Source organism: Notamacropus eugenii, chromosome 3, assembly GCF_028372415.1.
Source record: "Notamacropus eugenii isolate mMacEug1 chromosome 3, mMacEug1.pri_v2, whole genome shotgun sequence".
NCBI lineage: Eukaryota > Metazoa > Chordata > Mammalia > Diprotodontia > Macropodidae > Notamacropus > Notamacropus eugenii.
Window position 1 is genome coordinate 45,215,106 of NC_092874.1, and position 15,112 is coordinate 45,230,217.

The 15,112-nt window shown below is 40.5% G+C and overlaps 1 protein-coding gene across 10 annotated transcripts in view; it reads left to right on the forward strand.

The window, feature by feature from the left end:
• Positions 1-15,112, forward strand: part of TRAK1 (trafficking kinesin protein 1) — a 139,363-nt gene that overhangs the window by 7,523 nt on the left and 116,728 nt on the right. For 2 of the 10 annotated variants that reach the window (XM_072651442.1, XM_072651445.1), the window contains exon 1: positions 1,356-2,463. The exons of 2 other annotated variants lie outside the window; for them this stretch is intronic. In XM_072651442.1, the coding sequence (XP_072507543.1) occupies positions 2,376-2,463 (88 nt within the window). In that variant the 5' untranslated portion in view covers positions 1,356-2,375. Of the gene's footprint in view, positions 1-5; positions 107-1,354; positions 2,464-15,112 lie in introns of those variants that run through there. 6 more of the 10 variants (XM_072651441.1, XM_072651457.1, XM_072651446.1 and 3 more) reach the window with 4 other exon arrangements.

The following is a 15,112-nucleotide window of genomic DNA, read 5'->3' on the forward strand; positions in this document are numbered from 1 at the left end:
CTTCACCCCTATGCGGGGCCTCAGTTTCCTCATTTGAAAAAATAGAAGGTTGGCCATAGGCTTCTCTGGATGGGACCGACCCCCTCCTCTTCATCTGGAAATGCTGGTTAGTAGTCATTGGGGTAGACTGACTTGTTTGATGTTGTGTACCAGTACCATGTGTGAGAGACACAAGCTCCATGAGCCTGGACTTTTTAGGACCTGGGAACTGCCTCAGGAAAGCCAGGGGTCATTTATTTCCCAGGGGTAGCTTTGTCCTGGGCTTACCCCTTGTTGGCTGGGGAGTAAAGCTGTGGCAGGGAAGCTAAGGCCATTTAAGTCCCAGAGGCAGTTTTGCCCTATCACATCTCTTGCAGAGTAGACACTGATCTGTGTTGATGAAGGGAGTTCCTTATGCCAATGACAGGTCTGATCTTCTGAAAATGTGATCAATAATTGGGATGGAATCATAGGACTTAGAGCAGGAAAAGATTTTAGAGTCATCTAGTGCCATCATTTTATGGATGAAGAAGAAGGAGACTTGTCTAAAGTGACCCAGGGAATAAATAGCAGAACTGGGGCAAGAACATGGCTCTCTTGGCTCCAAATGCAGTGATTTCCATCACACTTCTCTAAGGAGGAAGATGTCCTGCTATGGTAGCCTGGTTTAAATATTTTTAGTCACTTTAAAAGAGGCAGAAAGACAGCATGGTATAGTGGGGAAAAAACTGTAGGGCAATTAGGGGGCCTGAGTCAGGAAGATTCATCTTCCATAGTTCAAATCTGGCCTCAGACACTTACTAGCTGAATGACTCTGGGCAAATCACTTAGCCCTGTTTGCCTCAGTTTCCTCATCTGTAAAATAAACTGTAGAAGGAAACGGTAAACCATTCCAGCATCTTTACCAAGAAAACCTCAAATGAAGAGTTGGACATGACTGAAACAATTCAACAACAACAGAAGTCACAAGACCTGGCTGTGCCACTGATTAGTTGTGTGACTTTGGGCAGGTCAATTAATTGGACTTCAACCTCTTTATCAATGACCCTTCTGTCTCTAGCATTCAGTGAGTTAGGGTTAGAGTCAGGTTTTTTGTGAGAAGGGGAAGGGAGAAGGCATTGCAAAGCAGCATGATGTGGTGGAAAGAATGATAAATTTTGGGGTCAGGACCTGGCAACCTTGGACAAATCACTTAATCACTTTGGGCTTCTGTTTCTTCATCTGTAAAATCACGGTCAGGAGAAGGGAGAAACAGTCACATTTTTTTTTTTTAAAGCATTTAAAGCAAAATGTTGAAGAAATGAAACTTATTTTTTTATCACAATCTTATATAAGGTCCCCCCCCTTTTGTTTTGAAGGAGTGTCTTTTAGCAGTGTACAAAATAGATTAATGTCTTATATGGTACCATCTAACCTTAGATCTGTCTATGACTGGAACCAGTACTAGACTCTGTCAGTCAGAGTCTGTGTCAGGAAGACTGTCAGGAAATCAATATTTTGGTCCCAGCTTTTTACCACAAAGTGTTGTGTTCCCCCAAGCAATCTTTTCTGAACCTTATTTCTTCACTTTAAAAGGAGAGGTTTGAAATAGGTGATTTCTAATTTGCCATAAATAGTCAGTGATGTCCCATTTTTTTTTCTAATCTCGGAAACACAATAATTGTTTAAAAGCTAATAAACCTGATAGGAGCAACTAGGTGGCACAGTGGATAGACCACATCTTCCTGAGTTTAAATGTGGCCTCAGACACTTATTAGCTGTGTGACCCTGGGCAAGTCATTTAGCCTTGTTTTCCTCAGTTTCCTCATTTGTAAAATAAGCTGGACTAGGAAATGGCAAACCACTCCAGTATCTTTGCCAAGAAAACCCCATATGGGGTCACAGAGAGTCGGACGCAACTGAAAATGAGTGAATAACAGTGAAACCCGAGAGAGTATATAAACTTGGACTTTTCCTAATTTCTTCAAAGAACATTTCAGGAGATCCGGTTTGTATTTGATTTTAAGTACAAATAGTACTCACTAAGTTTACAGAGATGTAAATGGTGGAGTGGGCTTGTTTTTATTTGTTTGTGAAGGAGGAGGGATTGGCATGGGGAGGAGAATCGGTTCCTGACCAGAACATCGTCTCCTCATTGTACCGTAGTGTAGGTACATGATTTTCTGTTAGGGGTGGTTTAACAGAGTGCTGAGAAGAGAATTTGGGCACATGGCCCAGAGTTACATAACCAGTTGTGCTCTTTGAACAGCTCAGATTCCAAAGACCTGCCCCAGCATACAAACTAAAAGGGAGAGGAGGGGGCTGGAGGTAGTTGGGTCTCAGCTGGTGTTGGGCTTGGAGGCTTTGCTCACTTGTCCAGGATTTCATGATTGGTTCTCTGGTTGTGGGTTTTGTCCATGGCGTTGGTGGCACAGGTTGGGGAGCCCTTAATCACCCATTCTTTGGTAAGACTTCAGCCCAAACTGATAAGGACAAATAATTTTGGTAAGTATGACGGACTGCAGGCTTTTTTTTTTTTTAAAGTTGTCTTCTACGTATTCTTATCATGACCATGATGGAGACAGAAGTTTTTCCTTTTTATATCTTGCATTAGTCTGCTCTTGTACCTGTGGAATATCCCCAGATGTTCTGAAGTGGCTATTTTGAGGATGCAAGGGTACAATATTCGATTTCATTTAGTGCTTGGGGGCAGGGCAAATGTGGTGGGAGGAGCTCTAGGTTTTAAATCTGGATAACTGGGTTCTGGGTTTGATTCCATCTCTTCCACTGACCTGTGACCTCCTTGTGTGAGGAGTCAGTAGAAAGAACCCTGGATTTGTAGTCAAGGTCCCGAGTTCAAATCCCAGCTCTGCTACTAAAAGTGCCAGATTTAAAAAGAAATTTTATCAAATTCAGGGTAACAGATTTTGAACGTGCTATATCTCAAGTGTGAGAGGAATCTCAACTCAGAGCTAGAAGGAACCTCAGAGGTCCGCTGACCAGAGCCTCTCATTTTATGGATGAGAATGCTGATGCTTTTAGGTCAAGTAACGTGATGATGATGATGCTGATAGTAAAAATAATGAATAGAAAGTAGTAAGTCTGGGATTCAAATCTAGGTCCTTAGACTCTAAATCCAGGGTTCTTTGCCATTCAATCAAAATAGGGTAGTGGAATAAAATTTCTTTGTTATAGAGTAGCCTTAATCAGTTAGTGGTTTGGAAACTGAAGACTATTTGTTTTCGTTTGCTGAGTTTTTGCTTTTATTCCAACTGGAAGTCTCTCTTCTTTCCATCTGTGCCTGGTGAAATCTTACCCATTCTTGGAGGCCTGTCTCAAAAGGTCAGGTCCTCCCTGTGTGACAGCCTTCCCTGTCACCCTGGCCGGAAGGGACCTCTCCCCACCTGAAGTGACAGCTGCTTATTTGGACAACTTAGCATGTATTGCCTTGTATTATGGTTATTTGTTTATGTTACAGTGGGAATCCTGATGAACTGGGAGTTAGGAAACGTGGTCTGCCCTTGTTTCTGGTACCAGCTAGTATCTCACCTCTTTGAGAGGGTTTTGACTTAGATTATCTCTCCTTTGGTCCTAACGATTGATCTATGGTTATCAGACTTTCTTTCCTTTTAGATTTTAAGTTCCTGAGGGTGGAATAGATTATTGAAATCATTCAGTGGAGGTAGCTAGGTGATATCATGGTGCACAGAGCACAGGGCCTAGAGTCAGGAAGACTTGAGTTCACATTGCGCGTAAGACATCTAGTTTTGTGGCCACAGCAGGCAAGTCACTTCTCTTCTGTTTACCTCAATCTCCTCAACTGCATAATGGGAATAATAAAATCACTTTCTTCTAAGGGTTGTTATAAAGGTCAAATGAGATAATATTTGTAAAGAGCTTAAAGGCACAGTGCTTGGCACACAGTAATAGGTGCTATATAAATGTGCTATTATTAATATTAGTCAGGGATCAGGAGGGCCTGGGCCAGTCACATGTTTGGAGTAGGGGGAGCCAACAGGGTAAGAGTTCAGTCCATAGTCCTTACTAAATTATCCTTATATCACTAATATGCTAAGTACAGTTCATTACATACAGTAAGCACTCAATATTTGTTGACAAAAAGGAATGAAAAATAGGTCATGGAATGGAAGTCAGAAAGAACAGAGGCTCTCCATTGCCTTTCCCTCCCACTCCAGGGAGTGGAGAGAGATTGACTCCTCTCCTCTCCCAGGGCTTTTCAAATTCTGCCCTTGGTGAGAAATCCTAATATGCCAAACTTTCCGATTTCTTGGGCTCTTCTTGCCCCTCTCTTGGTGTGAAGTGCAGATGTTTCTTCTCCTTTCCCTTAAGCTACGTTGTGATGTCATGAGAGAACCTTCCAATCATTCCTGTCTAGGATGTCTCATCCCTGGATGGATAAAGCAGAATTCGTTCCTGGGGACGAGGGGTTTCAGGTTCCATGATGTCCCATCCCAAAGTAAGCTAGTAAGCATTTTACCTTTAACTTATATGTCCCCTCTCAGATTGGTTGAGAGTATGTGGAGAGAATCTTATACAGAAACCATGATTTTTAAGTGCTTCTCAATAAGAATGACGTAAAAGGCTCCTGGTTTGGAAACCCCTCCAATTCCTTCAGCTGTGGTAGATATAGCTACCGTACTTGATTTTGCCCTTTTTGTATCCTCAGAACTTAGCACAGTGCCTGGCATATGGTAGGTCCTTAATAAATGTTTGCAGATTTTTTTCTTGAAAAGTTTCAGGAGTAGAAATTAATCATTCTATATTGTTACAGCTAACATATTGCAAATTGAGTCCTACACGATGATTTTTCAGGGACAATTTTGGAGCACACCAATACCATTCATTTCAGACTCCAAGCCTTTCTATCCATCCTGCTGCTGAATTCTCTTATTTTCTTTGTGTTGTCTCTTTCTTTTAGAATGCTATCTCTTTGAGATCAGGAACCATCTTCTTCTTTCTCTTTGTTTCCCCATCAATTAGCACAGTGCTTAATAAATTTTGCTTGTTCCTTCATTCTAAGAAAAATCTTTTTAGCCCAGTTGTCCAGGGGAAGGAAAGAGAAACAGACTGTGGGATATTTAATTCTTTGACAGAATGAAAGAATGTAACCTTTAATCAAGGAAAATAATAAATTCTTCCTTTCCCTTTCCTGATTTTTCTTCTGTTCATCACCCACAAATAATAAGTTTTAGCTGGCTGTTTATGGAAACTCCTCCAGTATCTAAAGTCATTTGGTTGTTCCTGCGTTTAATATAAGGTTGATGACATACTCTTAGGTTGTCTAATTTTGACCTTGGCGAAAGAAAGAACAGACATGGAGAACCAATTCTTTTACTCAGTCTGTTCTTGCTTAAACTAAACTAGACAATATTAATCTCTTCCTTGAGACTGCTGACAAACGAATAGGCTCAGTGTTGTTACTAATGTTTTAGTACAGATTGATTCTTAAGACCCAAGAATTCATATGTGAGGAATTTCCTCTGTAAAAGCAGATAGGCTTTTGTTCTTTGAGAGTTACTCAAAAGTTGAGTGTTTGGACCATTGGTCAATAAGAATTTGAACCAAGGTCGTAGGGTCACAGATTTAGAATTAGAAGGGACCTCATTTTACAGATGAGAAAACTGAGACCCAGTGATTTGCCCAGGGACCAAGCTCAGATTTGAACTCAGGTCTGTTGACTCCAAATTAAGTGTTCTTTCTACTGTGCCCCCTGACTCCAAGGCCAGTCTCCTCTACGTAGAGTACACTGACATATTACTTTGAAATTCATATAGTTCTTAATACACCATCTCTCATCTGACTCTCAGAGCAATACTGTGAGTAGCTAGGTAGATATCATTATCCCAGATAAAGATTCATAGATAAACAGAGTGGTTCATGAGGTTAAAGGACTTGCCAACCATCTGTTGAAAGTTCTTGAAAATTATGAAGAATCAATTGGAAAGGTCATTGTTCTCCTATCCCAAAACAATGGAATAAGATGGTTATGGAATGCCGAGTCTGAAAATATTTTGGAGTTCATGGGGTTGAAATACCTAATGATAGAGATGAAGAAAATGATGCAGAAAGAAGCGACTTGTCCAAATTTGATCATCAGGTTGTGACAGAATTCAAGTTTTCATTTCTCTAGGCTCCAGAGGGTTTTCCGAGTCAGGTTTCTTCGTGTACTCGGTCCTCACTCTTCCTTAGCTTTTCAGGCTTTGACACTATTGATCATACTCTTCTCGGTGATACTTTTCCTTCTCTCCAGGTTTTCTATGACAACTATTCTCTTTGGTTCTCCCCCTCTCTGTTGGACTCTTTCTTCTCTGTTTCCTTTGCTGAATCTTCCTGCAAACTGTGGGTGCGCCATAGGACTGTATCTGGGTCCCTTTATATTATTTTCCTGTATTATTTTAGGGTAGCTAAGTGGCCCAGTGGATAGAGCACTGGGCTTGGCATCAAAAAAGACTCGTCTTCAAATCTGGCCTCAAATTCTTACTGTGTGACCCTGGGCAAGTCGCTTAGTCCCATTTGCCTCAGTTTCTTCTTCTGTAAAATAAGCTAGAGAAGATAATGGCAAACCACTCCAATATCTTTGCCAAGAAAACCCCAAATGGGATCAAGAAGAGTTGGACATAACTGAAATCAATGAACAATAAAAACGATATTATTTCACTTGGTAATCACAACTCCCATGGATTCAGTTATTAATTCTCTACTGATAATTCTCAGATTGATTTATCCACCCTTAATGTCTCTGCTGACCTCTAGAGACTGCTCCTACTGCCTAGTATACACTGAACTGGATTTGCTATAGACATCTTAAACCCACCTTGTCCAAAACTGAATTCAGCATCTTTACCCCCAAACCCTGCCCTCTTCCTAATTTCTTTATTATTATTGAGAGTACCAGCATCTTTTAAGTCACCCAGGCTCACAACCTAGATGTCAGCCTTGGGTCCGCACTCTCACTCCTCGTGTCTAATCAGTGGTCAAATTTTCCACCTTCTTAACATGTCTCAAATAAATCCTTCTTAAATACCACCACCACCTTGGTACACTCTCATCACCTCACATTTGGACTATTTTGCAGTAGTCTCCTGGGTGGGCAGGGAGGTCTCCTTACCTCAGGTTTTTTCCCCATTTCAGTTCAGCTGTCAAAGTGATCACATTAAAATGCACATCTGACCATCTCTCCCTGCCTCATCCTGTTCAGTAAACTCCAGTGTTTCTCTATCATCTCCAAGATCAAATATAAAATTCTCTGTTTGACTTTCAAAGCCTTTTATAACCTGACCCCTTCCTACTCTTCAGTCTTTTTATGTCTGCCCCCACTCTGGGATCTAATGAAACTAACTTCCTTGTTATTCCTTACACACAGGACTCCATTTTCCAACTTCCCCAACTCAGAGCATTTTCACTGGTTATCCCTCAATTTCTGGAACTCTCTCCTTCTCTATCTCTGTCTCCTGGCTTCTCTCGCTTCCTTCACATCTCAGCTCAAGTCCTTCCTTTTGCAAGAAGTTTTTTCCAGCTTTCCTTGAGTTTATCCTGTATCTATCTTGTTTGTACATGACTATTTTTTGTGTCATCTCCCCCATTAGATTGTGAGTGCCTCGAGAACAAAAATATTCCTTCCTTCCTTCCTTCCTTCCTTCCTTCCTTCCTTCCTTCCTTCCTTCCTTCCTTCCTTCCTTCCCTCCCTCCCTCCCTCCCTCCCTCCCTCCCTCCCTCCCTCCCTCCCTCCCTCCTTCCTTCCTTCCTTCCTTCCTTCCTTCCTTCCTTCCTTCCTTCCTTCCTTCCTTCCTTCCTTCCTTCTTTCTTTCTTTCTTTCTTTCTTTCTTTCTTTCTTTCTTTCTTTCTTTCTTTCTTTCTTTCTTTCTTTCTTTCTTTCTTTCTTTCTTTCTTTCTTTCTTTCTTTCTTTCTTCTTTTTTCCTTTCTACATATCTATCCTTTCTTTGTATCATTGGCACTTAGTACACAGTGCCTGGCTTATAGTAGGCAATTAATAAATACTAATTAATTGATGCCTCTCCTTACTCTTGGCTCCAGTTTCAGAAACCAGGATTTTAGATATTTTCCCTTTTCTTTGTCTAATATGTAGGTGAAAGCCCTTTGAAAATGATGTTGCTAATGTAATTATAAGCTATTGCTATCCTTAACCTGCTGGCATCAGGATAAGGTTCAGTTTTTCCTTATTTTTGAAAACATTTTCATAGGTTTCATTTCATTTCATTTTCATAGGTTTAATAAAATATTTGTCCTCATCAAAGGCTTAACGTCTTATGTTTAACTCTTCAGGCTTGGATTAAGTGCCCACTTGCTTTTAAAGTTTCCACTGTGATGTCTCAGTGTGTCATTTGAAGACAGTTGATTTTTCTCCTTTTTTTCTGAGTATGGAATTTTATCATTTTCTCTCTTCACTTCTCCCTTTCTTCCCCAATACTGGCTCTCTCTTCTGACTTCTTTATTTCTGTTCATATCCAGTTGCCCTGGCTTGAAATTTGAGTCATACTTCAAATTCCCCCTTCTTTCCACATTATGACCTACTTGGATATGGGTCACCAAGCTCTTTGGATTCAACCTTCTCTGAGGCCCCTAAATCTTCCTTTTCCTTTTCTGTTGTCATAGCTACTGTCCTGGTTCATGCCCTTATCACCTCATGTGAGCAACTACAGTATTTCCTCATCAATCTTCTTTCTTGACGTCTCTTCTCACTGCATTCTATCGTATGCTATGAGCACATTCATTTTCTTAAAATAGGGCATTTATCGGGTTACATTTCTGCTTGGAAACTTTCAGTTGGTATTCAGAATTGGTATTCGGTGCCCTCTTTAATCTGACCCCCTTCTACATCTTTAGCCTAGTGTCCTCCATGAATTCTTCCCTTCAGCCAAACTGATCTCTATCCTGTGCCCTCAAACATGCCTTTCCTTTCCCACCATTGTGCTTGGAATCACTCTGTTGATGGTGCCTGGAATACCTCCCTATTCTCTGCCTCCTCCAAGCCTGTCACTTCTCATTGCCTAGCTCAAATACCACTTCTAAAAGAAGGCATCTTGCCCACAATGATTTCCCTCTCTCCCTCCCTTCCTCTTTCCTTCTCTTTTACCCTCCTCACTCACTCCCTCCCTCCTCCTTTCTTTCTCTCCACCCTCTTTCCCCCCTCTCTTTTCTCTCTCTCACTTCCTCTTTCTCTCTCCCGCCTTCCTTCTTTCTTTCCCCTCTCTTTTTCCTCCTCTTTTTTCTCTTGCTTCCTCTTTCTCCTCTCCTTTTCTCTCCCTTCTTTTTTCTCTCTCTCTCCTTTTCCCCCTTTCTCCTTCACTCCTTCCTTCCCTGTTTTCTTCTCCTTCCCTCTCCTTGGAATTCCCAGACTCTTCTCTATATCTCTCAGTTGGCACTTATATATGGCTTTGGAGTATTGATTATGTTTTCCTGTGTATATCTGATTTCCTTACTTAGAGTCTTAGCTCCTTTTTAAAGTCAGGGAACATCCAGGTTTCATAATACTTTGCATCTTTGATACTGGCTAGCCTCATGCCTTGTACGTAGTAGGCAGCTTGCACATACTAGGTGTTCAATGAATATACTTTCAGTTTGATAATGTTTTCCACTCACCTCTCATTCCAGTGTAGACTGAGAAATACTCAGCAGGGCTCTCTGCCAAAAACTGCATCAGTTGCATATGCTGGCTCAGAATTAAGCTGGGGAATCATCCTAGTTTTTCAAGAGAAGGCCTGAGGCAGAGGTGGGATGGGGAATTTTTTTTCCCTCTCAAGCAGCAAAATATTCCTTTTTCTCCTCCAATTAATTTGGTCCAATGAGATAGGACGTAATATAAAAAGGGCCCTTGTTTCTGCTGGGTTAGTATGCTTGAGTGCTTTTTCAGCATACTGGTAAAGAAGTAGCTCCTTTCTCAGGCCTTTAATTAATGCTGGCTTGGTCTGCCTGAACCAGTGTCTTCTCTGCTGTGTGCCTGTGATGGCTCCTCCTTTTTTCCACGGCCAAGATTGGTGTCCAGTGTTAATGAAGGGGTTTAACAAATGCTAATTTGTGATGGGCTGCAGATTGCCTGAGAAGGAGACTGGAGCAGGTTGAAATCAGGCATTGGGGGTGGGGCTGGTAGGTAGGAGCCCATCTCTTACAAACTGGTTTAGTAACATGTGCATGACCTACATGCGCAATGTGGGATGTGCAATGGAGTTGTCGTGAGAGGCTGGTTGTCATGATAATAGTAGGGATATTAGCAATTATATTACTTACTTATAATTATATATTTTATACATAAGTAATATTTTGTATTATTTATGTGTAATAGCACTGTTAGGTTTGCAAAGCACTACACTTGTGTCCTTTTATTTGCTCTTCACAACAACCCTGTGGCAGGTGCTATTATTATGATTTCCATTTTACAAATGAGAAAACTGAGGCTGCCTCCCTTCTGTGAACAAAACCCTTTAAAATTATTAGGAAAAAACATGTGATAACAACAAGAAGTCCCAAGGGATTGAGTGAAAGTAAGAGTGGGAGGTAGACAGTTTCAAATTTGATAAGTGCAAGAAGAGCCACTTACAGAAACCCTTTCTAGCTTGATTATATGTTACCTTCCCTCCTCAGCTTTTGGCCATGCAGTATACCTTCCCCTGGTTAGAACACCAGAGGAGAGGAGAGGGGAGAAGAGAGGAGAAGGGATTGTTTCTCTTTCACCCAGGAACTCTGAGGATCTTTCCCTGCTAGTTTGATTTTTTTTTTTTGATTAAAGGGGCCATCCCTTGAATAACTACTTGAAGAAGCCTATTCTTTGAATGGGTGTATCTCACTCAAAGTGAGAGTGTGATAAGACCTTGGCCTGAAAGGGCCAGGTCTCATTGCATCCTGGACCATCTCCAGTCGTCCTGATGAATATCAGGCCATTGGACCCAGATGGCCCAGGAGAGGTGACCTTGTACAGCCCTACCTCACTCAAATCAAAGTCAACTGCAAGTCATGCCATCATCTTGATGTCATGGTCTTCTTCAAGAATGATGGACAAACACAACCTGTGTGAGTTTAGCTAAGCTGGGGCTTGGGCAGCTAGGTGGTGCCATCGTGCATTCCTGGCTGGAATCAGGAAGACTCATCTTCCTGAGTTCAAAACTGGCCTCAGACACTTCCTAGCTGTATGACCCTAGGTAAGTCACTTAACTCTGCCTTGGTTTCCTCATCTGTAAAAAATAAGCTGGAGAAGGAAATGACTAACCACTTCAGTACCTTTGCCAAGAAAACCCAAAATGGAGTCATGAAGAATTGGACATGACTGAACAACAAAAGCCAAACTGGTCTTCTTGAATACAGCACTCCTGTCTCCATTTCTTGGCACTGGTTGTTCCCTATGCCAAGAATGCACTCCTACATTTTAGAATCCCCTTCTTTCTTCATCAGGTTGCTCTTCATGGGTCCCCTTATAAGAGGTCCTTCCTGATCCATCCTTTTCCTTGGCCAGTCCCATTCTTCCCTCCAACACTTTTTTTTAACCTTATAATTATTTTGTATGAATATATTTGTGTACATGTTGTTTTCCCTAATAAGCTCCATAAGGGCCAAGGCTATATTTTAGTTTTGTCTTTTTATCCCCAGCACCTAGTCCAGTGCTTGACACACACAGTAGGACTTAATAAATGTTCGTTGACTGATTTACTGCTGGGAAAAAAAAGGTATACAAGTGATTGGACGTTGCATAGAAGACACATAATACATTGTATTATGTATTAATATATAATACAGTATATTATAATATATTGACTAGAATCCATGATTGTGACTGGGGAACCATAGAGAAAGGTTTTATTTCCTAGAGATCAGGTTCTTAGCTGCTTTTTAGTGGGTCAGAGGATGGAAATGGAGAGGAACTCTGAAGAAAAGTCAGACTTATTGGGAGACTAGGGACTGACCAGCAGAGGAAGTATTAGGCCCAGAGAGTTGTCAATTCTATAAGTTGGCCCAGTCTCTAGCACACAGTAGCTTCTTAATAAATACTTGTTGACTTACAATGGTCTTATATGTCCATCATTTTGCTACTTAAGCACTTGTGTATACATGGTATGTGTCATACAAAGGAAGCAACACATGGTGTGGAGAGGGGATTGGTGGACTCAGGAAATCAGGAGGGATCTGAGTTCAAAATCTTCCTCTTGATTCTTACCAGCTGTGTGACCTTAGGCATCTACATATAGGGGACTATCAAATTGATTCCTATTCTTCTGCATAAATTCGTACTGCTTGGGGACATGAAAGGAATGACCAAAATGGAGGTAGCACCATCTAGTGTAACTGCAAAGTTAGTACCTTGTTTTTTGGAATCTTACAATTCTGTCTCACTACTGGGTTTTGTTTAGTATACACACACACACACACACACACACACACACACACACACACGCACCAGTTTTGAAAAGGGATAATTAAAGAGAAGTTTTGTTTTTTATTTTCCCCCCAGAAAGTAAGGCCTAAAAGCTGTTGTCAAAAGATCAAAGAAAGTCATTTCAAATGGGGTGTGTATGTGGGTAAGAGACAAGGACAAGTCATAAATAGAACTTAAAAGGTTTCTTTTTTCCTCTTTTATTTATTTTATCTGCCCTTATTCTTTCTCCATCTTTTAAAAAGTTCTTAATAGTATTTTTTTCCAGTTACATGTAAAGACAATTTTCAATGTTCAATTTTTGCAAGATTTTGAATTCTAATTTTTCTCTCTCCCTCCCTCCCCTCCCCCAAGATGGCAAGCGATCTTATATAGGTTATACATGTGTCGTCATGTTCACCATATTTCCACATTAGTCATGTTGTGAAAGAAGAAACAGAACAAAAGGAAAAAACATGAAAAAACCAAAAAAATGAAAATAGTATGTTTCAACCTGCATTCAGACTCCATCCATTCTTTCTCTGGTTTCTCCATCTTTTTAAAATCATTCTGAGTTACTGAGCAAAAGTTGATTTTTTTTTAAAAAAAAGTTTTATTCATTCATTCATATTTTTGTATTAGAACATTTTCCAGTACAGTCACTTGACTAGAAGCAGCTGGTGGTTCAGGTAATAAGAGTTCTGGGCCTTGAGTCAGGAAGACCTGAGTTCAAATCCAGTCTCAGATACATACTAGCTGTGTGATCTTGGGCAAGTCATTTAACCTCTGTTTGCCTTAGTTTCTTAACTATAAGATGGGGATAATAGCACCTACCTTGCAGGATCATCCCGAAAATCAAGTGAGGTAATACTTGTAAGAACACTTAGCATAGTGTCCAGCACATAGTAGTAGGTTCATTAACAAATACTTTTTCCCTTCCCTCCCTAGAATACTTAGACTTCTTGACTGGGAAAGACTTTTTGACCTGGTTTCTACTGTTGGCAGTGTGAGGATTGAACTCTATGATCTTTTCGCTCAAGAAACCTTATTTAGCCTGTAGTGTTGTTTTTAATATTTGTGCATATAATTTTTTATTCAGTTGATTTCTCATAATAAAAATAATAAATTAAAATTTATTAAAATAAAGTTAAAATTAAAATAAATTAAAATAAAGTTCTCATAAAAAAATTCTCTTTATTATTAGCTCATCCAATGTCACCAGACACGATCATTTCTATATCTGTGTAGTAAAGGGAGTTTTCTCATTGGGAGTTCATACCAACAAATAATAGATTGAGTCCAGAGAGAAATTTAACTAGAATTGAGGCATATTCTGGAATTAAAGTTTGAGACAGCTAGGTAGGGCTGGCCCTGAAGTCATCTCTGAGTTCAAACCCATCCACGTTCTTTAGCTCTGTGACCCTGGCAAGTCACTTAACTTCCGATTGCTTTGTTTTCCTCATCTCTGAAATGGAGATAATAATAGCCACCTACCGCCCAGGGTGGGTGTGAGGATCAAATGAGATCATTGTAAAGCCCATAGCACAGTGCCTGGCACATAGTACATGCTATATAAATACTTATTCTCTCCCCTCTACAAAAGGAATGCATGTCATTCCTATGATGAAAACATTTGCACTTAATAACTTCTGTCACTTGAATCTGGGTTTGTATATGCTCTTGTGAGACACCAGTTGCATTTTATGGCACAACCAACTTTGTAGATTCTGATGATTGACTCTGGTGTCAGAACACTGGGTGTGGAATCATGGAACTGACTCTTCCTGCCAATGTTACTGCTGATACCTTTTCTGAACATCATCTGTGCAGTGGACATAGTGACCCCGTCTGTCTGAGGGATCTTCTAAGGAAGATGCTTTGTATATCATAAAACTGTATGGAAACATGTCGTGATGCTGATAGGTCCTTGTGGACTGATCGTTTCCCGCTGGGTCCATATTAAAAGTCTTTCCAGTTTGGTAGCAACTGCAGAGCTGGTGGTAGCCTTCAGGAGCCCAGGACCACTGTGATAGTGATGAGGTGGCATGTAACCCAACATTAATAGATGGGTTCTTTGGGATTCAGAGTCATCATTAAATTAAAAAAATACCTAGCAATTAGATAGTGTTTTATGGTTTTCAAAATACTTTACAAATATGTACAAAGGACTTTACAAAAAAAAATAGACGTTTTATTCTCACAACAACCCTGGAAAGTAGGTGCTGTTGTGATCCCCATTTTACAGATGGGCAGCTAGGGGGTGAAGTGAATAGTATGGGGCCTGGGAGTCAGGAAGATGAGTCTTCCTGTGTTCAAACCTGACCTCCGACACTTTCTGGTTGCGTGACTTGTGGACAAGTCATTTAACCTGTTTGCCTCAGGTTCCTCATCTGTAAAATGAGCTAGAGAAGGAAATGGTAAACTACTCTAGTATCTTTGTCAAGAAAACCTCAAATGGGGTCACAAAGAGTTGGGCACAACTGAAAATGACTGAACAACAAAATTTTACAGATACGGAAACTGAGGTAAATCGAGTTGAAGTGACTTGTTAAGGGTCACATAGTTAATAAGTGTCTGGGCCTGGACTTGAACTCAGGTCTTTCTGACTCCAGGCTTGAAGTTCTCTATCCATTGTGCTACTTAGCTGCTTCTAAATAATTCAGATAATAATAGAACCCATCTCACAGACTGAAGATCAGACAAAACTATACATCATACGCATATGCACAAACATGTTTGTATATGCGTGTATGTATACACATGTATGTTTGTGT